Consider the following 25,620-nt stretch of genomic DNA (forward strand, 5'->3'; position numbering starts at 1 on the left):
TTAAAGAGTAAAAAACAAAAACAAAAAAATACAACAACAACAAAATAAAGTCCGCTCTGTGTGTGTGTGTGTGTGTGTGTGTGTGTGTGTGTGTGTGTGTGTTTACAGCAAGAGAGGCAGTTCAGAGTAAAAAACAAAAAAACACAACAACAACAAAATAAAGTCCGCTCTGTGTGTGTGTGTGTGTGTGTGTGTGTGTGTGTGTGTGTGTTCCAACCTTCACTCATGTCACCTTCTCCTCCAGGTCAAACATCTCTCTCATTTTTAACATTTCATGGACTGAACTTCTAATGAGAGACCCAATTTCTCAGTCCATATCTTTGCCATTCTAACCTGAGCTGAAAAAAAAATCTATGCCCAATGTGCTTACGTGAAAATATAAACTGCGCGGCACATTCAAGATAGCGCCTGACTAACTCTATAAAGGATAACCCCAGGGCAGTCTTCTTAAAGCCTCCCGTCCCTAGGGGCTAAGAATCAAGATGGGGCATGACTAATTCTACATAGGATAACCCAAGGGGAGTCTTCTTAAAGTTTCCTGTCCCTTAGAGGCTGAGAATCAAGATGGAGCCTGACTTATGCTACACAGGATAATCCCAGGCTAGTCTACTTAAGGCTCCATGTCCCCTAGAGGCAGAGAATGTTGTGGGCAGAGGGGCGAAGAAAGCCACAAATGCAGCTGACTCCACTCCTCCACCCTCCCTCCGATTCAACTCTGGGAGCCGGTTGAATGGGTCACTTTTATCAGGTCCAGGATCAAAGGGTTTAGGGGCGCGCCTATCATTTCCACCATTCTGCCGCGGTGCATCACACAACGCCCAAACTGACCCGCCGCTCTCCACAAGGCAGGGTCGGGTTATATTTTCACATAAGCACAGTGGGCATAGATTTTTCCTACACATCAGGTTGCACATAGGTTAGGTGTGAGTAGTGAGTCGCCGCGCAGGTCGAGGTGCTGCGCCTTGCTCGCGAAAACGCTGAATCGACATGGCTGGCCGAGCCAAGAACTCGGTGGAGTTCTGTTACGTTTGTGCGGATCCCACAGGTGATAAGTGGATAGGGTGCTGTCTGTGCCCTAAGTGGTGTCATGTGAAGTGTGCTCATCTGTCTGGAATTAAATCGGAAAATATATCTAAAGTAAATTGGATTTGCAACCCATGTCTTCATAAAGCATCTCTGGCTACCAAAATTGTGGAAAAAATGGAAAAATTCTAGCTGGAATTATCTAAGGAAATATCAGAAGTGAAACAAGGAGTTGAGTCACGAGCGGTCAGCGTGAAGGAGGAGCTGGGGAGGTGGCGCAGGATGTGGCGGACGTATTGCAGCGGGCTGAACATGTGGAGTCAGCAGATGCAACTTGGGCTGAGGTCACCAAACGTAAGAGGAAAGTTAAGAAGAATTTACTTGTTGTCAAGGCCTCGGAACAAGATAAAAAGGCTACAGAGTTGAAAAGTGAAGTTTCTGAAGCATTACATGGCATTCAGATTACTGATTCAAGATTTACTATTGGAGGTAATATTATAATGAACTTTGATGATGAGGATACGAGGAATGAGGCAGCCCAAAAATTGCAATCTGTGGAGAAAGTCAGGACTAAAAGTGTGGGAAAACTGAGGCCAAAGATCGTAATGTGCACAAGGAGGAGACTGGGGATAAGATAATTGAGACACTGCTTTAAAAAAATGAGTTCCTACACTCGATTCCACAAGTTGACGGGAAAATTGAGAAAAATTTTAGTAAGCCTGCTGCCGGTGGCACAGCACATTATATCCTGAAATGTGACCCAATGGTTAGAGAGCTAATCTACAAGCACCATGATAGATCGTGTGCCAAGCGAGGACATTCTCAGGCGTTTTAGAGAATTGTTAGGCAGGATACGTGACGCTGGTGGGTCGCCAGTAGTGTGTGGCAGTTCAGTGAGTTGCGCTATATGTTAAAGACTCACTTAAATGTTTAGTTAACAATTCAGTCAATGTTAAATGATCTGACTGGGGATGTGTTACGAGTGGGGTCCCACAAGGCTCGGTATTAGGTCCACTTTTGTTTATTATTGATATCAGTGACTTAGATACAGGAATTAGTAGTGATGTCAGTAAGTTTGCAGATGACACCAAGATCGGTAGAGTAATTGAGTCGGATCAGGACGCTAGTATTCTCCAGGGTGAACTCAACAGATTGTATGACTGGGCGGATAAATGGCAGATGGAGTTCAATGTAGGGAAGTGCAGTATTCTGAGTGTAGGTAGGAGCAACCCCTCACATAACTAATTATCATTCACATCTGTGGGGGACGGAGCTCACAGCCTTGCTTTGAAGCATTCTCGTACAAGAAGAGATCATAATGCAGATATACGGGACAGAGGCTCAAAAATATATGGAGGATGGACTCATTATCTAAAATACAAATAAACTTGGCCTTCCAAATGATATCAGTGAGACTAAGTTTGAAGAATTGATTATTCCTTGAAATTTTTAAACATCAAAGCAACTATTTTTTTTCATGCAAGTAAACTCTGATTGCTGTTGATTACTGTTGGCAGGACACTTTATATTGTGAGGACTCAATGGTCAATCTAACGAGGGCATGTTGGAATGGTTCCTTTAAACATATCTTCTCAATCGTGACTTATGGATAGAGACTACCATTAGGAAAATCTGTCTGTCTGGTCAGGGCAGTTAAGGTAGTGCTCTGCTACTGGTAACATGTAACACAGTACAACCAGCCACAGGGTCGGGTAGTCAGCGGCTAAACCGGCAACCCCACTGGTTTTGTTTTGGACCAGTGAGGAGGGTGTGCTGGACCCCCAGGTGGATTAAAATCAAGACCATTCTAAGGGCAGATGAACTCATGTTTATTAGAGTCAATGGCCATCCAGTTCCAGCTACAGGTGAAATAGCGGGTGGTAAACTTCATAGCCCCCTGCTCCTGCTGCCTTGTAGGGTTTGCCTGTTTCGTTCAGGCAAAGGCTTGGGCCACCATTTAAAATAAGTGGTTGGGTGTGCAAGGGCATGCACCCAGAAAATCTTGCGCCAAAAACTGAAAATGGCTTGATTTATGAGCCATAAACCGCCCAACCACTCATGAAGAGTGAAAACGGACTTTAAACGAAATGATGATGATGATGATGATGATGATGATGATGATTAGGAAAACCTGTTTGAGTAAATTGGGTAATATAAAACATGGATTTCAGCATAAATCTGATCCTCTGTTGGAATCCACTCTTGTCTTAAACTAGCAAGGCTTAGGACATGAGAACCAATGTAAACGCATGCTCCATTAGCTCGGTAGCAGCGACGGGCCAAGCTTATGGTTTACCGCGTACCAGCGACAGGGCAAATTTTTGTCTTGATATAAACCCCAAAAATAGAGGATGCATAAACTGATCACAAATGGGTTGATATATATAATATAATGATTTGCATGAGTGATGATTTTTTCTCTTTATTTTGCTTAGAGCGGCCTATAAGAAACATGATCCCTGCAGCTACAGGGTTAGAGACAAAAAAAATATCCTAAACTTCTTAGTATTTTTTGATAGATTTGTTCTGTTTTGGGTACTAGTTTGTGCATGACAGATTTCTGTAATAAGTGTGTCTCTAATGGCCCATGCACCTCCACTGGTACCTACTTATGCCCCACAAGACACTTTGGGAGGGCAGTGCAGGGCAGTGGCACGTCACAAACCTGAGACTGTGACGATGAGCTGCGTGGTGGATGACAGCGCTGGTCCACGGCGCACACTGTCAGGCTGTAGGAGTCCCTTGTCTCACGGTCCAGGGGCCGGGCCAGGCTGACCACACCCTCCATCTCGTCAATGGTGAAGTGGCCCTCCGCTGAGTCCACAAAGTTGTACAGCAGCTGTCGATTGATGCCTGGGGGTACAGAGGAAACGTTCTTCTTATTATTATTACCTCCGCCAATGAAGTTGGAAGGAGGTTATACTTTCAGTCCGGTCGGTATGTTTATTTGTTTGTTTGTTTGTGAGCAGTCTCCTGTACACAATTTTGTGGATATCTCAACCAATTTTTCAGGGAAGTTTCGTGTCCATCCAGAATAGAAACCATTAAATTTTTTGTCAAAGGTCATGGTCAAGGTTACAGTCTCCTGTGCACAATTTTGTGGATATTTCAACCAATTTTTCAGGGAAGCTTCGTGTCCATCCAGAATAGAACCCATTAATTTTTCTATGTCAAAGGTCAAGGTCAAGGTCGCACAAAATGTCAGATTTACATATTTTTGGCCATAACTTAACAGTTCTCCTCATCACAGACTTCAGACTTGGTTCATATTTTAGCGCATGGAAAGATGCACCTTGAACGGCCTTGATCTTGACCTTTGACCTTGACCTCAAAAAGTTTGCTCAAGGTCAGTTAAAAAAAAAAAAAAAAAAATCAAATTTCGAAACAAATGCTTTCACATGATGGCCTTGACCTTGACCTTTGACCTCAAAAAGTTTGCCTAGGTCAGAGTTTAAAAAAAAAAAAGAATTTCATCAAATTTCGAAACAAATGCTTCCATATGATGCATAAGGTCACAGTTGATGCCCATACCAATTTTCAAGATGATCTTTGGCGGAGGTGTGCACTCTCCGAGTGCTATGAGTCTAATTATTATGATCATTATTATTCTCATTATCATTATCACACATTACTGATCATGGGCCTCACAGAACAGCATAAAAGCCCTAATACCCGTGTCTTTTGTGAGGGGCATGAACAGCAAGGAAAAAGGGAGTGAGATTTTTGCCCTTGAGCTGCCTCCCTTGATGTAAAAAAAAAAAAAAAAAAAAAAAGAATCACCCAGACCTGATCCCCTGCCACAACAAAACCTTTACCGAGGTCAGGGTCCGTGGCAGACATCTTGAGGACGATGGTGTTGATGGGCGCGTCCTCCAGCAGGGTGGCGGCGTGGGTGGCCAGGGAGAAGGACGGGGGGTTGTCGTTGGTGTCCGTCACCACTGACTGTGGCCCCGCCATCCACAGGGACGTGATCACATTGCCTGGCAACACAAGGCAAGACTTTGAGCATACAGAAGGTGGCTAGCTGGGGCCAGAATGTTATGAGGTGCAGATTGTGATGTGTGTGCTAGTATGTGTTATCTGAGGAAATGAGTGTATGATTTCCCAGTACTGTAATGTGTCTGTGTGTGTATTTACCTATTTGTATTTACTTATTTGTAGTATACATGGCCAGAGCTCAATCTCAGTCAGTCCTGTCTCCCACTCTATATTTGTTCAGAATTTCCTTCATTTTATGGACACTGCTTGCTTCAACAACGTCTTTGCTAAGTCCATTCCATGTATTCACACTCCTGTATGGAAAACTGAACTTCTTTACGTCTATCAAACAAGTCCTCTTTCTCAGTTTCTTACTGTGTCCTCTTAGTTGCCTCCTCCCTTCAGTCTCGATTAAATCATTTCTATCCAACACTTCCATTCCACTTTGACCCGGAAATTTAATGCCTACGGAGAGCCAAAGTTGCAGTGAAACTCGAAAAATATTTTTGGTAAATTTTTGTAGTTTTTTCATTCTGGAATGAATCTCATTGAATAAAAGTTGTAGAGAATCATCCGTAAAATTCAACTGTGAAATCAGATTATTATTTGGACAGACCGTTTAGCTGGAATTCCGCCAAAAAAGGATGGCTGAGGGAACAGAATTGCTCTACAGACGCCATGATGTGTAGGCAGGAACTGTAGACTATTTTTTGCACGGAATGGTGGTGGGGGACATCGCAGGAACAAAAAAGGTGCCAGTTAGTCACTCAGCATCAACAGAGACCTATAGTTACACGCACCCTTCAAATTTTGGAAAGCTTCTAACTCTCCAGCGCTGGCGTCATGCTCGTTGCCCATGTCTGATAGAACTATATGATGCCAGCGGCATCATCGTCATTAAGGGGTTAATCAACATCTATTTCTACTTGAAAGTAGGTATACAGTCCCTGAAAGTCAAGATCAAGACCAAGATGGCCCATCGAACGTAGCATCCACGTGTGATTAGTTCCTTCAGTAGCACAATGAAAGTTACCGCCTGCACACTGTGCAGTGAGTGAATTTACCAACCAACCCTTTTGTTTACCATTTCAAAGTCACAGCTGCTCGGGGTAAGAGCACTGTAATTCTTCAACAAACAGTGGAACACTTTGAACACAGAGAAGGGCACAAAGCAACATACGGTATCATTGTCATAATTGTAAGTAAGGTGGCCAAATGTAATACTGCATACACAGTAAGTTCAGGGAATTTTTTTTTTTTTTTTTTTTCAAATATATCTTGCCAAATTATAGGTGTCTTATACGTCAGTACGTCTTATATGGCGGGAAATACGGTATATATGTTTCTCCAAATATCTTATTTATGTGCTTCTCAAATGTTAGTGTATCTTGTATTATAATTCTTAAGTCTTTTTCTTCCTTCACTGTATCGATGATTGTCCCTCCCATCCTACACACTCCACTTGCTCTATTTTTACTCTTGCCCATTTTCATTGTGTGACAATTCTTTTCATTGAACTTCATTTCCCATTTTTTACTCCATTCATGTACCTCATTGGAATCTTCCTGTAGTTTATTACAATCATCATCTTCATCTCTTATTTTTCTAAGCAGTTTGGCGTCATCTGCAAACATACCCTTGTAACTCTTTACTTTTTCTGGCATATCATCTATAAATATTAAAAACATAATATTCGCTAACACTGACCCTTGTGGAACGTCACTTGTGACCGTTCTCCATTCTGATATCTCACCTTTCAACACGGTTCTCATTTCTTTGTTTGTCAGGTAATTTTTCATCCATAGTCATTTTTCTCCCAATCCTCCTCTATTTTCTAATTTCCACATCAGTCTCTTATCAAATGCCTGTGTGTGTGTGTGTGTGTGTGTGTGTGTGTGTGTGTGTGTGTGTGTGTGTGTGTGTGTGCCAAGTGATCTGCATATTGTTTCCTTCCTTGTATTTTCTTAAATAATATGCATTTTACCAGTGACTTTTTAATTTTATCTTATTTTTTATGTGTGTGTGTGTGTGTGTGTGTGTGTGTGTGTGTGTGTGTGTGTGTGTCATATTACTGATAGCTGTGGGTGCTCACCGATGGGGGCGTCCTCCCTGATGAAGAACTGTGCATACTTCCTGGCGCAGTGCGGGGGGTTCTCATGAGGGGGCAGCAGGAAGATGGTGACGGGCACGTCGGAGTGGTGCTGGGGGGAGCCGCTGTCCTCGCCACGGATGAAAAACTGGTACACCTCATTTTCTGTAACATTTGGGAGTTCACTGATACTTATGGAACTAATGGAACAGTCTCTCTATATACGATAATCACTTGTGCATCCAAACTCACACTTTTTAGAGTAAAGGAAACAGCTCAAAAAAAAAAAAAAAAAAAAAAAAGATAAATAAATAAAAAAAAAAAGGGGGGGAGGGGGGGAGGGGGAGATACAAAAATATGGCAAAAAGATACAAAAAATTGAAAGTTTACTGCTACTTGTGGAACTTTTTTTTTTACAGTAGAGAAAGCAGTAAAAAAAAAAAAAAAAAAAAAAAAAGCCCACTACTTACTTGTGCATCCAAGCTCACTTTTCTTTACAGTAAAGAAGACAGCTCAAGATATAAAAATGGAAGATATGAAAATGCTCGCTGGCATAACTATCCTAACCCAGACACGCTCCGGACCGTCATCAGTAAAAAATATAAAAAAAGCATGCGTAATTTTGGAGAGGTAGATGTAGTACTTGTGCACGAAGATGACACAGCCTGGCAGAGCATTAGCAGACAGCAGTAAGTGGAAGGCGCCTCAGATCAGTATTATACACTTCTGACTCTCACATCAGGTATTTCCAAAGGCTGAGAAAGATTAACCTGGGAAGCAGCGGGGATCATGTTTCTTATTGGTCCCTCTTAGCGAGAAAATTGAGAAAAAATCATCTCTCACACAAACCATTTCATAATATATATCAATGCATTTGTGATCAGTTTATGTATCATCTATTTCGGGGGGGTTTATATCATGGCACAAATTTGGCCCATCGCTGCTACACAGTAAAGCCAGAAATTTGGCCCGTCGCTGCTACCAGGGTAACCCCTTGACTACAGATTTCCTACCAGAAGACATCACCAAGCTACAGGAATGGAACAAAAAGTGGCTGCTACAATTTAATGAAGAAAAATGTAAAGTCATGCACCTTGGGAGGGGATATCCAGCATACCAATACCACATGGGAAACAAACACTCTACTACCCACAGGGAGTATATGCTACCAGTGAAAGCCAAATCCGTGCCAATTGCAGCGGACGGGTTAATTGGATTCTAATGAGTAGCTTTGTAGGTCCAAGTTATAAAAGCTTCATCAATCTACCACTAGTATCCATGGAAACACCTAGGAATCCTACGAAAGCCTAGTCAAGTATGTGAGCGTGGGCACTGAAATGTATAAAAATATGGTCCTTAGGTTGTTGGAGGAAATGTTTTGAGGCAGCAGGAAATACTAAATGTTACAAAGGAAACTGATAACACAGAGGAAATGGAGATAGAAAATGAACAAGTTAGAGAAATAATAAGACTCAGAAGACTGACATACAAACTGTTACAAAGAAAAATTATGACTGAGAAAGTAGAAATGGAAAATGAACATGTTAGGGAAATATTAAGACTCAGGTTCGACTCTGGCGACTCAACTCCGACTCTTCACCCGTGACCGTGAGTAAGTGGATGAATTACCTCGGCTGTGGGTGGTCTGCGCCACGGTGACCTCGCCGGTGGTGGGGTTGACCGAGAAGAGCTCCAGCGCCTCAGAACTGTTGGCTTCATACATGCGGTACCTCACTTCACTGTTTGCCCCTTCATCTGCGTCAATGGCCTCGACCTGTGATGGTGAGCATGGGGAAAGTATAACAAACGAGATCCATAGCTAGGTAAAGGTAATCTGGAACCACTGCATGTATTCTCAAACTATTCTTCACTATTAACTCCTTCATCTGCGTCACTGCCCTCTAACTAAAGAAGTGAGCATGGAGAAAGTATAACAAACGAGATCTATAGCTAGGTAAGGGTAATCTGGAACCACTGCATGTATTCTCAAACTATTCTTCACTGTTAACTCCTTCATCTGTCTCACTGGCCTCTCTAACTGTGATGGTGGGCAGGGAGAAAGTATAACAAATGAGAACTATAGCTAGGTAAGGGTAATCTGGAACCACTGCATGTATTCTCAAACTATTCTTCACTGTTAACTCCTTCATCTGTGTCACTGGCCTCTCTAACTGTGATGGTGGGCAGGGAGAAAGTATAACAACTGAAATCTGTAGTTAGGTAAGGGTAACATATGGAGCCACTGCCCGTATTTTCAGAGCATTTTCCACTGTTTACTTCTTCACCTGCGTCACTGGCCCCAAACTGTGATGGCAAGCATGGAGAAAGTATAACAAACAAGATCTATGGTTAGGTAAGGGTATTCTGAAACCACTGCATGTATTCTCAAACTATTCTTCACTGTTAACTCCTTCACCTGTGTCACTGGCCTCTCTAACTGTGATGGAGAGGTCTAGGAACGATCGCCAGATGCTGAGTCGGCACAGTGTGAGTAGGGCCTAAAAGTCACTCAGTTGTCATGGTCCAGAGTCGGCACAGTGTGAACGGGGCCTAAAAGTCACTCAGTTGTCATGGTCCAGAGTTGGCACAGTGTGAGCGGGGCCTAAAAGTCACTCAGTTGTCATGGTCCAGAGTCGGCACAGTGTGAACGGGGCCTAAAAGTCACTCAGTTGTCATGGTCCAGAGTTGGCACAGTGTGAACGGGGCCTAAAAGTCACTCAGTTGTCATGGTCCAGAGTCGGCACAGTGTGAACGGGGCCTAAAAGTCACTCAGTTGTCATGGTCCAGAGTCAGCACAGTGTGAGTAGGGCCTAAAAGTCACTCAGTTGTCATGGTCCAGAGTTGGCACAGTGTGAACGGGGCCTAAAAGTCACTCAGTTGTCATGGTCCAGAGTCGGCACAGTGTGAACGGGGCCTAAAAGTCACTCAGTTGTCATGGTCCAGAGTCGGCACAGTGTGAACGGGGCCTAAAAGTCACTCGGTTGTCATGGTCCAGAGTCGGCACAGTGTGAACGGGGCCTAACTCCTCCCTGCCCAGTGTTCCCCACCTTGAGAATGGTTGTCCTGGGAGCCACATCAGTGTTGATGTTCACCTGATACTCCGGCAACGTGAAGACTGGTGGGTTGTCGTTCCTGTCACGCACTGTCACTCGCACTGCCATGAAGCTGGCCCAGCCCCCCTCGTCCATCACAGACACCTTGAGGCTGTGCACGGGCAGGGACTCGCGATCCAGTGGAGTCTCACTGTATAGATTGCCAGGGAAGGGGTGAAGTTCGTATGGTATAAATTGCAAAGATGAGGTCACTTTTTTTTTTTTTTTTTTTTTTTACAGGAAAGGAAGCAGCTGAAGGGCATAAAAGAAAAGAATAGCAAAAAAGCCCGCTAAATGCTGCTCCTAAAAAAAGATAAAAATAAAGAGTGGCCAAAAGAGAGGCCAATTTCGGGTTACATAGAAAATCTCATTAGTAAGGATGCATATGTGATTTTTCCGAGTCAAGACATATGGTGACTGTTTGGTAATCGTCGGCGTTTTGTTAAGTTTGGGTAAGTTTAGGGTATCTTTCATTCAAAGCCTCACAACTGTATGCTCTAGTGATGTGGTTCCTTGAGGTTTAAAATGTAGTTAAATAAACAAGCTACTGTAATGCTGTCTCAGGGAAAACTTCAATAAAATATGACTGGAAGAGCATGTTTTCCATCCTTTTTTTTTATCTCCTTAACCTTCTATTGCTACCATTACAGTTACTACTATGACTACAACTACTTTTACTACTCCTACTAATACTATCAACAACAACATTCATACATCAAACCTTCAAATGAAATCTCTTACTGCAGGAACCTAAAATTCAAAAGTATAGTACAAGCAAATTCAAAGGGCCGTATTACTAAACATTTTGTCTCCCAAGTTCACATATTTGACAAGGCTTTCGTAGGAGTTTTGCTCATTTCCAGGGGTAGTTTTAAGAACCCGGTGTTAGTTTGACTCTTCTTCTGTACCGTGAACCTAAAGAAACACTCATTAGAACCTGATTGATCCCCTCTTTGACCTTTAGAAAAGTTGATGTGAGAAGCGAAAGTGTCTAAGAATACCAACCAATGTCTCTCTCTACCTTCTTTGTCCACGGTGAAGGCTCCCTCTGAAGTCTGGTGCAGGATGGTGTACTGCAGCTTGCCCAGGTCCCAGGCATCAAGGTCCGTGGCCACCAGGTTGATGACTAGCTGGCCAGGAGATGAATTTTCCTCCACGTAAGCTTCATATAGAGTACGATTAAACCTGAGGAATATAAACAGACACTGAGGTTGTATGATGTATGATAGCTAGTGCAATGTAGTGTGTTCCAATGGTTGATGATAAGGTTGAGGAGAAGAGTTTTCCTCCATGTAGTCTTCATAGAGAGTGCAATTAAATCTGAGGAGGATATACGGACACTGAGGTTGTACGGCACTGCTTGGTAGGATGTGTGGTAGGTAGTGCAATGTAGTGTGTTCCAATGGTCGATAAGAAGGTTGAGGAGAAGAGTTTTCCTCCAGGTAAGCTTCGTAGAGTGCGATTAAATCTGAGGAGTATAAACAGACAGTGAGGTTGTATGGCACTGCTTGGTAGGATGTGTGGTAGCTAGTGCAAAGTAGTGTGTTCCAATGGTTGATGAGAAGGTTGAGAAGAGTTTTCCGCCATGTAAGCTTTGTAGAGAGTGCAATTAAACCTGAGGAGGATAAAAATACAGTGAGGTTGTATGGCACTGTTTGGTAAGATATATGATAGGCATTGCGATGTTGTAATATGTTACAAGGATAGTGCTCATTTCCTGCTATAATGCCTAGGTAAGGTCTAGGTGTTTGTGGCTGACTGGGCTGCTTGAGGACTTTGCTGGTGTTGCTTATTATACTACATGCTGTCTACCTATCAGTGCCTTACAAGGTGAGATGGGAGAGAACAATATGAAAACTTGAATATAGCTGGCTGTCTTGGGCCTCCTTAAAATCTGCCACACTGAGAAGAAGTATACCCCTTGCTATCTTTTATTACTGTTTTCATGTTGACTGCTCTTGTGAAAACTTAAAGGTAACTGACTGCCTTGACTCTTTAAAGGATGCCATATTGATATTTCTCTCGCTGTCTTTTATAATTATTTTCATGTTGACTGACTGGTGTGATAACCTTAACCCCTCTGCTGTGATTGGCATGGATTTGGCCTTCACTGGTAGCCTGGTCACTTATACTCCCAAGTCTTTCTCTGCCTCTGTGGTGGATAGTGGAGTGTTCCCATGTGGTATTGGTATGCTGGATATCCACTCCCAAGGTGCATGACTTTACATTTTTCTTCATTGAATTGTAGCAGCCACTTTTTGTTCCATTCCTGTAGCTTGGTGATGTCTTCTGGTAGGAAATCCGCAGTCAAGGGGTTAAGATAATTGAGTGTTTTCAACCTCTTTGGACTCTGCCACAGTGATATTTCCCTTGCTGTCCTTTATCAATGCTTTCATGCCAACTGACTGGTGTGAAAACCTTAAGATAAAAGACTTTCGGTTGACCTTTTTGACTGTCTCATATATCGTAAAAAAGATGACGTTAATGTTAGCGGCTTCATAAATTGCCATCACAGCCTTAAACACGGCCATCACAGCCTTAAACACGGCCATCACAGCCTTAAACACGGCCATCACAGCCTTAAACACGCCATCACAGCCTTAAACACGGCCATCACAGCCTTAAACACGGCCATCACAGCCTTAAACACGCCATCACAGCCTTAAACACGGCCATCACAGCATTTGTACCCAAAGACCATACTAAAAGGTTACCTCGGCGCGTGGTGGTTGGAGGCCAGCCCCGAGACGTGCAGGCCGGTGAAGGCCGCGTGCACCCCGTCACTCACAGACAGGTTCAGGGTGAGGGAGGCCACGTCCTTGAGCTTGTGTGGGGCCGTCACCGTCAACACACCTGGGGAAAAAGATCCACCTTTCAATAGTTAAAATTCACCATTCTCAAGCCAACACATTCCATCTTCTCTTCCTGCACCACTCTGGTCACTGCAGGAGCAAACAATCGTGCCTTCAACCCTTCATCAAAACAACGGCTTTTCTTTCCAACACGTATCCCTGAAAATGTCTAAAATTTTTCCTCCAAACTTCAAGCTTCCTTAACCCTTAAACGACAGGTATTGTTTTCACTAAATGGTCCCTGGATACGGGTAAAAACAGCTGCTATTTTGTTGTTGTTTATTCACATTGTATGAAGCGTCTTAACTCCCTGAAGACAGCAGTGAAATCTAAATTGCGATGCGTTGTGTAATAGTCACGCTGGAGCACTTGCTGGGCTAGAGTGCAGCACAGATAATGAAATTACACCATCACTCTCTAGGTCACTCTCACTACTGCATGCTTTCACTATTTTTATTTATTTACATCTTATAGTGCAATTAAGTACAAGTATGTCGATGAGCGGGCAACGGCCTGCCTGTCACTACTCACAATGTTTTCGTCACTGTTATCCTTGTACTCAGAATGATCTTCACTCTCTATCCTGTCCTGTGTTTCCCAGTGTTTTCTTATCTTACGGTTCCAGGGCTGCTCAGTGAGGAATAATGATCTTATTTCAAATATACGAGGGTCAGATAATTATGCTGGCAGACACCTCGGCAAGTCACAGAACCCGCCAAATTTGATCTAAACATTCAAATTAGTGGCGCGAAAGAGTCTGATTAAATGAATGATGGCCGTCTGTGCGGACCGAGCCGGGTTTGATTAAATAAACGATGGCCATTGTTGAAGGTTTAAGTCTAGTCATCTGTACGCGTACATGAACCTTACCAGTCAGCTGATCCATTTTGAAGATGGCGTCTCGGTCTCCCGAGTGAATGGCATAACTGAGCGGCGTGACCTGACCAGCGTCTGGGTCAGTGGCAGACACCGAGGTGACCACATGGCCGGGCTGGGCCTCGGCCGACACGCGGCAGGAGTAGCTGTCCTGGCGCCACGCTGGAGGGTTGTCGTTGAAGTCCACAACTGTAGGCAAAGAAAACATCTGGCCAGGCTTAACAAAACACGACTATAGGGTCGGTGTGGTCTGAGGCTTCCACCCTTCACATCAACTATTTCCAAAGGCCAAAATGGAGCTAAGTCGGTTTCCTAGGAGTGTTTTTTCAGGTTCGAGGCACAGAAAAAGGGTCGACTATTATCGGGGTCATAAAACTACCCATGGAAATAACCACAACTCCTATGCAAGCCTAGTCAAACATGAGCGCTTGGGTGCTGCAATGTTTAAGAATATGACCCTAGATATACTGTAGTTACTTTTGTCCACTTGTTCTGCCCCCTCCTTCGTGTGTGTCCTGCCCAGAGTTGGCAGGATGTTAATCAAATATTTATAATCGAAAAAAGTGGTTTTCTATATTCATATTTTTTCTATTACTTAATTTACTGTCTGGATGCATACCAAGGTTGAGAACCCACTCTAAAAACCAGCTGGTGTGGGAATATACCTTCTTTGTCAGCCATAACGTTCAGTACCTCAAGCATATGGAAACTTCATGCATACAACTTGCCTTTGGCCCAACTAGTCTGGCTATATAAGTGTTTACTGTCTACATGTAATTTACCGTCAATAACCACTGTGGCGGTGGAGGAGAGCTGGGGTATGCCTGAGTCCGTGGCCAGCACAGTCAGCACGTGTTGAGCCTCAGTCTCTGCATCCAGCTCCTTGGTGAGTGTGACGGCACCGTCCAGGGCACGCACCTCAAAGCTGCCACACTCCATGACACACGAGTAGCGCACTGAACCGCCCGGCCCCGTGTCCACGTCACTTGCCGAGACCTGTACAAGGCAGAGGGTGAAGGTGTCTTGACAATGCAAAAAGAATTCAAACTTTTGATTTTTCGATCAGCTTATCAAACTTATGCATAAGATCCATTTTTGATTGATTAACAATGAAATGTTACTAGGCAGTGAATGGGAATCAATATTTATAAAAGAGTTTATGGTCAAATTTTCATATTAAAAAAATTGGAAAATACTGTAATATTTGATGAAGTAATTCACCTGCAGCACCACGTGGCCCGGTGATGCAGCCTCCGACACGTCTCCCTTGAGGACGGAACGGCTGAACTTCGGCGGGTTGTCATTGACGTCCATGACTGCGGCAGTGACGTGGGTGTCCGTGTGGCCCCCAGTGAAGGGGTCCCGCGCCCGCACCGTCAGGTTGTGGCTGGCGGAGGCCTCGTAGTCCAGCAGGGCAGTGGTCTGGACGACGCCTGGACACAGGGCGACACCATTACCTTTGTGTGCTAAGACCAGTGAGGGAAGCAGTGCTGGACCAGTAAATGCCAACATACTCAGACTAAACACCTCACCAGTACCATATAAAAACTGTTTTATATAACAAGGTTCATGCAAGTGCATGGAGGGAAAAATGACAAAAATGTGTTGGCAGGGATAATGAATGATGCAAACGCGCACACACACACACACACACACACACACACACACACACACACACACACACACACACACACACACACACATCTTATGAACATCATGAGAAATGTCTGTGTACATGTTTTCTAGTGATAAGTTGTCAAGGCAGGCAGGGAAACAGAAGGCAGCAACCACTTCATGTACTTATGATCAACAAAACTGGCAGACATTCATTAAGTGTCATGTCAAAGTGTTAATGGTTCAATAATGTATCCAGAGTGCATAAGAACATAAGAACATAAGAACGTAAGGAGTCTGCAAGAGGCCGGTTGGCCTACACAAGGCAGCTCCTGTACACTCAACCCCACCTTACCTCACCATCCATTGCTTTATCTAACCTCTTCTTGAATGTATCTATGGTATTGGCACCCACAACATGGCTCCCAAGCCTGTTCCATTCGTCCACCACTCTATTAGTGAACCAATTCTTGCCTATGTCTTTGTTGAATCTGAATTTGTCTAACTTAAAACCATTGCCACGCGTCCTACCTTGCCTCTTTTACTTTCAAAATCCTATTGACATCCCCTTTATTAAAGCCCTTCATCCATTTATAGACTTCGATCAAGTCTCCTCGCAACCTTCGCCTTTCTAGAGAGTGTAGATTTAAATGCTTCAGCCTGTCTTCATAAGGCAAGTTTCTCTTCCCCTGAATCATCTTTGTCATCCTCCTATGAACAGATTCTAACATCTTGATATCCATTCTATAGTAGGGGGACCAGAACTGAACTGCATAATCGAGATGAGGTCTAACTAGTGCTAAGTAAAGTTTGAGGATGACTTCAGCTAGCGCTCCTATTGCTTACGCTCCTTGAGATGAAACCCAGTACTCTGTTGGCCCGATTTTTAGCCTGAATGCATTGAGCCCTAGGACGGAGGTCTGCGCTCTAGTCTAGGATAATTCCTGACCGCCAGATGACGGCTCTAGTCTCACTCCGCGTTGTAAACTTGTAGAAATAGCATCCGTGCGCTCGTGTCATGTTTTCAGCACTACAGTGTGAGTTCTTTGTGCTTTAACAATGTCCCCCAGAAAGATGGTTAAAAGGCACGGTGCTGCAAAGAAAACAGGAACGGTGGCTACTATGCTCGCAACAGGAACGGAGGGCGAGCCTCGGCATATTGCATGCTCTCCTGGACGTGACAGACTCCCGTTCACACTCCATCTCGGACGATACGTCGGGTTAGCTTCACGTTGGTGGTCGCAAAGTCACTTACAACAAGTCAAGTCACTCTGCCTTCAAAACTGCGACCAGTACGCGCAGGGGCGGTTTGGGGCGGAGCAGCGGGATGACGTCACTTGATTCCAAATACCCGCCAGTTCACGAGTGACTAAAATTGCGGCCGGGTATGCACTTTGGATGTGCATGTTTGCCTTCTTTCACCGCGCGTTCAGGCAAGTCACTGATGAAAATATATGCCTTTTTATTATGCTATGCGTGACTGTAAATCCAATGCCTACAAACGGTGGTGTGGGGTGTGAGGGGGGCGGGGGGGATGTTGAAGTGTTTGATTTAAATTAGTCCGCCTTCCTTCGTTTTCTCTAAATCCTATATTCTACATTCTCTGGTTTGGCACCAAGCAGCGTCACGCATAAGCCACGCCTCTGCCGTGTCTCCTCCCACAAAGCTGCGTATGACTTGACTTAATATAAGTGACTTTGGGTGGTCGAACGTAGTTCCGGTGCCTCGAGAATAGGGAGACTGCGGCTACTAAACCCCCGGGCGAAGCCTACCCCTCGGGCGTAGCTAGCGGTTGCAGGAGTCTCCGTAACAACCGTAACACATTGATTTGTGTTCCATATTATTAATCATCGCTATTTTTTAGAAAAAAATTACTTAATTCTGTTAAAAAATAACATGTAAAATGATTATATAAATATTTTTTTGAGATATGGGACGCATTAGGGGATTTACATTAATTCAATGGGGAAATTCGTTTTGGTTTACGAGCGTTTCGGTGTGTGAACAATATTCCGGAACGAATTAAACTCGTAAACCGAGGTTATATATATATATATATATATATATATATATATATATATATATATATATATATATATATATATATATATATATATATATATATATATATATATATATATATATATGGTCATGTGGTGCAAAGTCGTCAATAACACACTGTTCGGTGGCATCAAGGCACTTGGTGGCAGAAGGCATTACATGGAGGGCTTGGAAACTATAATTTCTGCATCTTGTTTTATATATATATATATATATATATATATATATATATATATATATATATATATATATGTATATATAAAAGCAGGGTGGGTGGGAGCAAACGCTGTGTGCGGCAAACAAGCGTCTGGCTGCCCGAAACACAGGCGGGTAAGCTGAGGAGTTTCTGATTGCAAGGGTTTGCACTTCATGGCGGGAACACATCAACCAGGAACATGATCAGGCATGTTTAGGACACACACTGCATCTAAATGAATCATAATCACTGATATTACAAGGCAACGATGAAGCACAAATGTAGCATGAAAGGAATCTCTCTCTCTCTCTCTCTCTCTCTCTCTCTCTCTCTCTCTCTCTCTCACCTTTTATTTGGTTATTATCAAATTTTCCTCCTACTGATGACAATTTTTTTCTGTTCCTTAAATTATCCACATATTGGTGTTTAACTATTACTCCAGAAATACGCGGTCATGCTTTATAAGGCTTCTCGTGCAGTAATTTCTGAAAATTATGTACAAAGAAAAATTAAATCCATCCACCTCAACCATCCACCTCAGGCCCTTTAAACATAAGCCTGTGCTCCGCCCCTGGCCCGGCACACGACTCAGAGCTGTCACAGTGCCCGGGAGGAAGGCTTCATCATAAATATTTACACTGAACAAGTAGGACAAAACGGGAAGATAAAACAAATACTTACATTCAAGATCCACTGCATTGCCACCTGGGAAAGCAGACAAACCTTTCATGAAGCAAAGTACGGAGGTTCAGGGATGACAAAGAGATACATTTTTTTTTCATGATGTATGAGTAAGGACAAGCAGGTGGGTGAAGGGAAGATGCAAGGGTAATGGACATGTTACAGGAGGGAGGCAGTTGGGTGGTTTGTGTGTACTTAGATCTGGACGAGGCATTAGACAAAATACTACCACAAGACTAATATGAAAGCAGGAGAATATATAAGGACTGACAGGGAGAATAGCAGAGTAGACAAAAGACTTTCTGAGAGACCGACAGATGAGGAAAGTAATCTACGACAATATGTCAGGGTGGAGGGAAGGAATAAGTGGAGTTTCCCAGGGCACAGTGCTGGCACCCATTGTGTTAATGACATGGTGGAAGGGATGGGCAGATATACAAGCCTGTTTGCGATGATACAAAGATCACAAAATAAATGGAAGCTGAGGATTGTAAAAGTCCGCAGGGTGATCATGACAGGATTTATCAGAGGAACCAGGAGTAGACGGTGAAATTTAATGAAGTTATTGGAAATGGGTGACTGTACTGAAAGGCTGCCATGGGATTACTCAATGAGAACTGACAATAAAAAAAAGGAGGAGGAGAAAGGCATGGAATAATTTGTCACCTGAAAGAAAGTTTGGAAAGTTTCGTTTAGTCGGCGCAACATCTGCATGCGGTCATATGCCGGAGAGAGACGGAAGGGGAAGGAATTATAGGAGAAAGGAACAGATCCCAGGAGACGGGACACAACCCCCGATTAATACCTGGTACCCATTCACTGCTGGGTGGACAGGGGCGTAGGGTATCGGAAACGCCGCCCAAATTTTTCCATTCTGCCCGGGAATCGAACCCAAGCTCTCTCGGTTGTGAGCCGAGTGTGCTAACCACTGCACCACGAGGCCCCCTGTCACCTGAAAGACACATTAACGAGAGACAGCCTTGGGAGCAGCTGAAAACACTGGACTGGCATTTCACTACACAGACTAAGAGATGATGAAGAAACTAAGCTGATCAGGTTGGAATATGTGGCAGTAGTACGGTCCCCACATAAAAATAAACATATAAACAAAAAACAAAACAAAAAAAACAGCAATCACGTTTGTCCTTTCCCCATGGAGGAGGAAGAAAGCTTCTGTCAGTGGCAGATAATTTTGCAAGGTCACAGTTATTAGCAGCTGGGAAACTCGTGTTACTGGTTGCACTACTCATTGACACTCATGTTAAGGCCAATCACAATGAGGTGCTCCAAGGTATGGTGGAACAACTATGATTTATAAGAGTTAGCAAGTGTCCAACAGTTCTCACTCTGGACGGCTGGCACGCCGGGTCTCCCTCTGCCTCTCACCTTACCTACACACCTCTCAAGCTCATGTGTTAGTAAGATTTCAGTGGTGGTGTAACTCTAAGATCAACAAGGCATGTGTCATCACTAATACTGGTGTGCTCTGGGCAAGGTGAGCCACTGCCACTAAAGGCCTTGCTGCTGCCTGCCATGGTGCCCCCACCTGTGGAATAGTCGAGGCCGAACAGCTCCTCGGTGTTGCCGGCCACAATGGTGTACATGATGGGCTCCCCGGAAGGGCTAGCGGCCTCCACCCTTACAACGGGCGTGCCCTTGGCGGCGTTCTCTGGCACGGCTGCCTCGTACCGTGCGGCGGTGAACATTGGCCCTTCAGAAGACACCACCCTGGGGACCCGTGACGGGCAGGTTAACATCTTCAACACAAGAAGAACCCTGAGGCTAACAGGCCTGACCCAAGGCAAGGTGGTCCTGGCTGCGTGACTCACCTTATGAGGACATGGGCCTGTGAGCTGAGGGGAGGCTTTCCCCCGTCGTAGGCAGCAACGGTGAGGCTGTAGGTCTTGTCGGCCGCCATCAGGGTCTGCTTCAGGGAAATTTCACCCGTCTTCTTATTCACGGCGAAGAGCTCACCGCTGCCTCGCACCAGCTCGTAGCGGACACTTCCGAACTCCCCAGAGTCAGCGTCTATTGCCTGCACCTGAAGACACAAGGGAAAGGGCTTGGTAATAGGACCATCTCATAATCAACAATTACATAACTTTGGGAGTCACTGCAAAGGTTCACTGCTTGATCATGGAGGAACCTACTACTTTATGGAGAGCACAAGTTATGCCCGGCATGTGTCTGACAAAAAAGATCTGCTTGGGCTCTTATGCTCACCTTAGTGACCACGTGGCTGCGCGGAGACACGGTGGACACCAGGGCGTGGAAGGGCTGGTTGAGGAACACCGGCTCGTTGTCATTCACGTCCATCACCGCCACGTGGACCAGCACATGGGCCACGTTTGCTGTGCCCTCAATGTCCTGCGCCTGAACCACAAGAGGATGAACAGCAGTAAGACAAAAGCAAATACAAGTAGATGCAACAGAGGTCTGAGGGCCAATGCATAAGATGAATGGGGAGAATGATCAATGTCCTCTGAGCCAAACAAGTTTCATGTTATTTAAGGTCCCATGCTGCAAGTCTTAAAATTTGCTGATTTCCAGGTAAGGATTTATGATTAGTAAAAAACAAAAGATGATGATATTATAGTGCACTGAGTCTTGGTAATAACAGTCCAGTACAAGAACACTGAGGTCATAATAATTGCGCTGGCCCCGGACTCACCTCCACCACCAGCGTGTAGTGGTCCTCTGCCTCCCGGTCAAAGGACTTGCCGGTGGTCTTGATGACGCCAGCGGTCGGGTGGATTTCAAATTTAATGTTTGAGTTGAGAATTGAGTAGCGGACGTGATGGTTGAGCGGCTGACCCTTCACTCCCAGGGCAGCAACATTCATCTCCTTAGTGGAGTTCTCAATGACGTTGGCCCAGTACTGGTCCTGAGTGAAGACCAGAGTAGACAGCGGCGCTTCATCAATTATAATCTCTGCTGTTGCTGTGGACGAGGCGGCCCCTGTCGCTGGCCTGGAGGGTGAGGTTGTACTGAGGCTTGAGGCTGTACTGGTCCTGGACCTTGACACACTTGTTCACGTTGTCAAACACAAAGTTTTCTGTCGTCACCGGCAGCGATGGAATATGAAATATCGGTGATATCATTCACATCCACGTGGTGGCGTGGCTGCTCCTCCGGCCCAGGCAGAACACCCTCACACCAGGGTAGGTTGGCAGGTAGAGGACGGCTGAGTAGTGGGTCTTGGGAAGGCCATTGGGGCAGCCTTCACCTCCCTCACCGTGATGAAGACTGGGCGGGCGCCACACACCTGCCGGGGCTGCCCCCGTCCGTGGCCCACACCCTCAGCCTCACCGTGGTGCCGGCCACTGTGTCCAGGCTGCCAGACACACACACAGCTCCTGAAGGGTGTGGAGGATGAGGTACAGTTAGTGTTACTTGTCTTCAGGAGTGGTGGACAGCTAACAAGTCTAGAAAAACAAAATTATCCTCTCAAAGTGAGTCTAAACATGTAGGAAAACAGCATCAGGCATGGATATGTGTGTGGGTGTGTGGGGGTGTGTGTGTGGGTGTGTATATATATATATATATATAGATGTATATATATATATATATATATATATATATATATATATATATATATATATATATATATATATATATATATATATATCACCGTGAGCTGGCTGGGGCTGGCCTAGGCGTGGGCGTGGGCGGCCAGCACGGGGGCGCCGCGGCCGGCGGTCTGCAGGACGCTGCCGTGGTATGAAAGTCGCTCCCACTCCGGCCACCAGTCGTTCTCGTCGAGGACCGTCACGCCCAGCCACGTGCTGCGGGACACCCCGGCCTGGGGGAGGGTTAGGGGGCGCGTCACCATGGCAGAACACCAGCGCTGAAACCCACTTTTTTATGTGCTGCCTGTAGCGCTCTTTACCGAAGTCGCTGAAGTGACGGTTGATTGAAGATCAGGACAGCATGTGGGTAATATCTTATCTGAGGCTGTGTTTATAAGGAGTGGCAGAAATGCTTCAGATAATATCGACATTAGTGGTGAAAAGAGAAGTCAAGTTTCCCTAGACTAGATATTCTAGATTCACAGACTATGAATTGCCTTTTTTTGGTAATGGCTTGACGTCTAGGCCTATACACATTTCTCTGGGCCAAACTACTCTGTCTGGATCTAGATCGCTGAGTACCTGTGATTTCTCCCCCTGAAAAGAATATCCTCCTTGTAATGAACATTTGTTGAGTGTTTTCCTCGCGTACCAGGCGGGGCAGGGAGTCACCAGGTTGTACCAGGAGGTGGTTTCGTAGTCCAGGGGCGTGGCCACGCTGACCACCCCCGAGGCGGGGCTGATGACGAAGGCGCTGTGTTCATTCCCGCCCGTCAGCGAGTAGTGGAGGGCCGACGGTGAGGACGCCGTGACGCGCGCCAGGGCCGTGCCCAACCCCACCCACTCCCCGACCTCCTCCACGTGCGGCTTATTGCCCTGCCAGGAGGGCGGCGAGCTCTGCGAGGCGGTCACCATGACCCGGACCGGCACCGAGGCGGCGCGGGCCTGCGCGGCGTGGTCCGTGGCCCGCACCAGCAGCAGGTACTCCGGGGGCTGGGCGTCGGCCAGGGTTCGGGTGAGGCTGATCACGCCGAGGGCAGTGTCAATGTTGAAGATTCCTCCAGCATTACCTGAGGGACAGGGAAAAGCAACGAATAACCCCGAGTGCAGGGAAACAAACAAACACATAGGACCAATTACGGTTAGCAGTATCTACCTCATCATGTCTTCACTCATTTGGTAATCTGTCGCTCACGAGGTGGGCAAAACTTTGAGGACACTGAACAGCCAAGCTCCTGTTTCTGTCTTCAGAATCAGTACATCGCTCTTCCTCACCCGCCCACCCAAACCACCTGTCTACCTTGAGCAGCTCACCCAAACATGTCTCGGCAGCACTCATCCACACCTTCCACTATCACGCACTTACTGTTACCATAATACCTACTCCATTATCCTTCAACTGTTTCGCGCAGCTTCCTCGAATACAACCTTAAGTACATCATTCACACTTCGCCATTCTACATTCTCATTCGTACCTTCCAATATGAAGCACTCGTTCACCATTTAACTCATTATTCTCTCAACGTTTCCATGCAAGTTTCCCTAAAACAACTAAATTTTTCTCTCTTTCCTCGCATATCAACCATTCCATTTACACTCAAAACGGCACTCAATCATTCCTGTTCCCTGCTACATTCAACACGATGGGCCGCAGACGCTTCCCTGCTCATTAGAATTAGACTGATCTCCCTTCTGGATAGTGTTGATGAGGCGAAAGTGTCGTAGAAGATCAACCTTTGACGCATGCTGGTTAGGGTAAATGCCCCTATCAGCACTCTTTATGCGCGGGAAGTTAATTTCTAATACAAAAACTCAGCATTTAGTCGTTAATCGCACTTCACCGCAGAGTGGGCAGGGCATTTAGCCGGAGACGCTGCCCCGCCGGGTTTGGGCTCCCTCCCGCAGCGGAAGCAAAGTGGCCAGAAAAATAGAGCTCAGTGCAGGGTGAAGTATATAAGTGTACGCAGTGAAGTAACCAAGAGTGCGTCGGGAAGTATCTAAGGTTGGTGTTATAAGACACTTTCGCTTCTCACATCAACTATTTCTGAAGGTCAAAGAGGGGATCAATTGGGTTCTATTGAGTGTTTTCTAAAGTTCACGGCACAGATGAAGGGTCAAACTACCACCAGGGCCATTAAACTACCCCTGGAAATGTCCTAAACTCATACGAAAGCCTTGTCAAATATGTGTACTTGGGCGACGAAATGTTTTAAAATATAACCCGAAGTGTCAAGAAGTACCAAGGAGGACCTAAGCAGCGAAACAAAGCGGAACAGCTCAAAAGAAGAAGGTAACAGGCAAGGTGGCTCGTTACTGCGGTGCTCATTCCCGGCGAAGCTTCAGTCTGCCCAAACCTACTCGTACGCGCTGAACACACTCCCTTGGCATATTCTTCGCCGACATTGCAGACAGCCTATTACTGTAGTTTTATTCTTACTCTCACCCCCTACGAACTGAATCACATACGATTTAGATCAACGAGGGAAAAAAAAAACACTCTTGTTATACCAGAGACTTGAACATCACTTACCCGACACATCCTTGAGTCATCCAGTGAGTACCAATAACTTCTGCAGAGGTTACGCCACTATTACATCTATCTTCAAGCTCACAAGGGATCCATATAAACTATTGTCCTTCCTGAAGTGATTGCTGCGCCCATCTACCACACACAAAGCCATATTAACCCCCAAAAATCGAGATACTACACGGGCACTCTCCCTCTCCACGGCCACAAGCAGACTCCTCTCAAGTTCTCAATAGGGGTGGGCAGGTACCGGTACCAGTACCGGTACTGACGGTACCAGCTATACGTTACGGTACCGGTACCAGACTGCTCGGTACCGGTATCGATACAGACCAGTCGCTCATGATGCCCCTCATTTCTTCCTCGCACGAGTGAGAGGCTGAGACGGGGTGCCTGAGTGGATATCTCGGTGATATGGATATTCTCTCTCTCTCTCTCTCTCTCTCTCTCTCTGAATGAAGTAAATATTATTCTTTTCGATAAAGAAATAAGCATATATAGTTATTATGGATGGAATCATAGTTTAATAACAATAACAGTATATATATATATATATATATATATATATATATATATATATATATATATATATATATATATATATATATATATATATATATATATATATATATATATATATATATGCAAACCTTTAAAAAAAAATCGGATATGAAGAATTATCTAAGAGATAAGTTAATAACATACTGGAGGCGGGCGGGAGGATGGAAACAAGGCAGGACAAAATGGCGGGAAGACGGACATGCAGCGACTCGCACAGCCAGGCCCACAACTCCACAGCCAAGCATGGCGGGCGAGCGTGTCACTATAAGCGCCGGCATTGGGAATTCAACCGGTACTATAGTCTGTTCACTTAAAGGCGGTGTCACACTAGCACTTTTTCCGTCGATTAATGCGATTTCCGTCGATTTTTCATCGTTCCGCATGAACTTATCGCATGAATTTGTCAGACGATCAGGATCGTTTCCGCCTGCAAATTTCCGCCTTTGTTTACATTTCCAAGACCAAGACCGAGACTTTCCGCGTGGCTTCAACCTGTCTCAA

General features: G+C 45.0%; 3 protein-coding genes across 3 annotated transcripts in view; all 3 read right to left on the bottom strand.

The window, feature by feature from the left end:
• LOC126991373 (protocadherin Fat 1-like) overlaps positions 1 to 12,883 on the bottom strand; it is a 51,001-nt gene extending 38,118 nt beyond the window's left edge. The window contains exons 1-7 of the mRNA XM_050850127.1: positions 12,873 to 12,883; positions 11,188 to 11,367; positions 10,138 to 10,333; positions 8,720 to 8,909; positions 7,094 to 7,255; positions 4,839 to 5,003; positions 3,689 to 3,876 (exon numbers count right to left, since the gene is read on the bottom strand). Of these exons, the coding sequence (XP_050706084.1) occupies positions 3,689 to 3,876; positions 4,839 to 5,003; positions 7,094 to 7,255; positions 8,720 to 8,909; positions 10,138 to 10,333; positions 11,188 to 11,367; positions 12,873 to 12,883 (1,092 nt within the window). The remainder of the gene's footprint in view (positions 1 to 3,688; positions 3,877 to 4,838; positions 5,004 to 7,093; positions 7,256 to 8,719; positions 8,910 to 10,137; positions 10,334 to 11,187; positions 11,368 to 12,872) is intronic.
• LOC126991374 (protocadherin Fat 1-like) lies at positions 12,880 to 22,294 on the bottom strand. The gene is made up of 10 exons (XM_050850128.1): positions 22,156 to 22,294; positions 21,698 to 21,818; positions 21,134 to 21,431; positions 20,686 to 20,835; positions 20,292 to 20,503; positions 20,009 to 20,190; positions 15,132 to 15,343; positions 14,693 to 14,906; positions 13,905 to 14,099; positions 12,880 to 13,035 (listed from the first exon to the last, which is right to left on the bottom strand). Exons 1-10 carry the CDS (start codon positions 22,292 to 22,294, stop codon positions 12,893 to 12,895), a joined length of 1,866 nt encoding a protein of 621 aa, XP_050706085.1. The 3' UTR covers positions 12,880 to 12,892.
• The window catches only part of LOC126991381 (fat-like cadherin-related tumor suppressor homolog), a 33,153-nt gene continuing 29,648 nt past the window's right edge, over positions 22,116 to 25,620 (bottom strand). Inside the window, exon 6 of the mRNA XM_050850133.1 lies at positions 22,116 to 23,101. Coding sequence (XP_050706090.1) covers positions 22,518 to 23,101 — 584 coding nt within the window. The 3' untranslated portion in view covers positions 22,116 to 22,517. The remainder of the gene's footprint in view (positions 23,102 to 25,620) is intronic.

The sequence above is a fragment of the Eriocheir sinensis genome, unplaced genomic scaffold (assembly GCF_024679095.1).
Source record: "Eriocheir sinensis breed Jianghai 21 unplaced genomic scaffold, ASM2467909v1 Scaffold266, whole genome shotgun sequence".
Classification (NCBI taxonomy): domain Eukaryota; kingdom Metazoa; phylum Arthropoda; class Malacostraca; order Decapoda; family Varunidae; genus Eriocheir; species Eriocheir sinensis.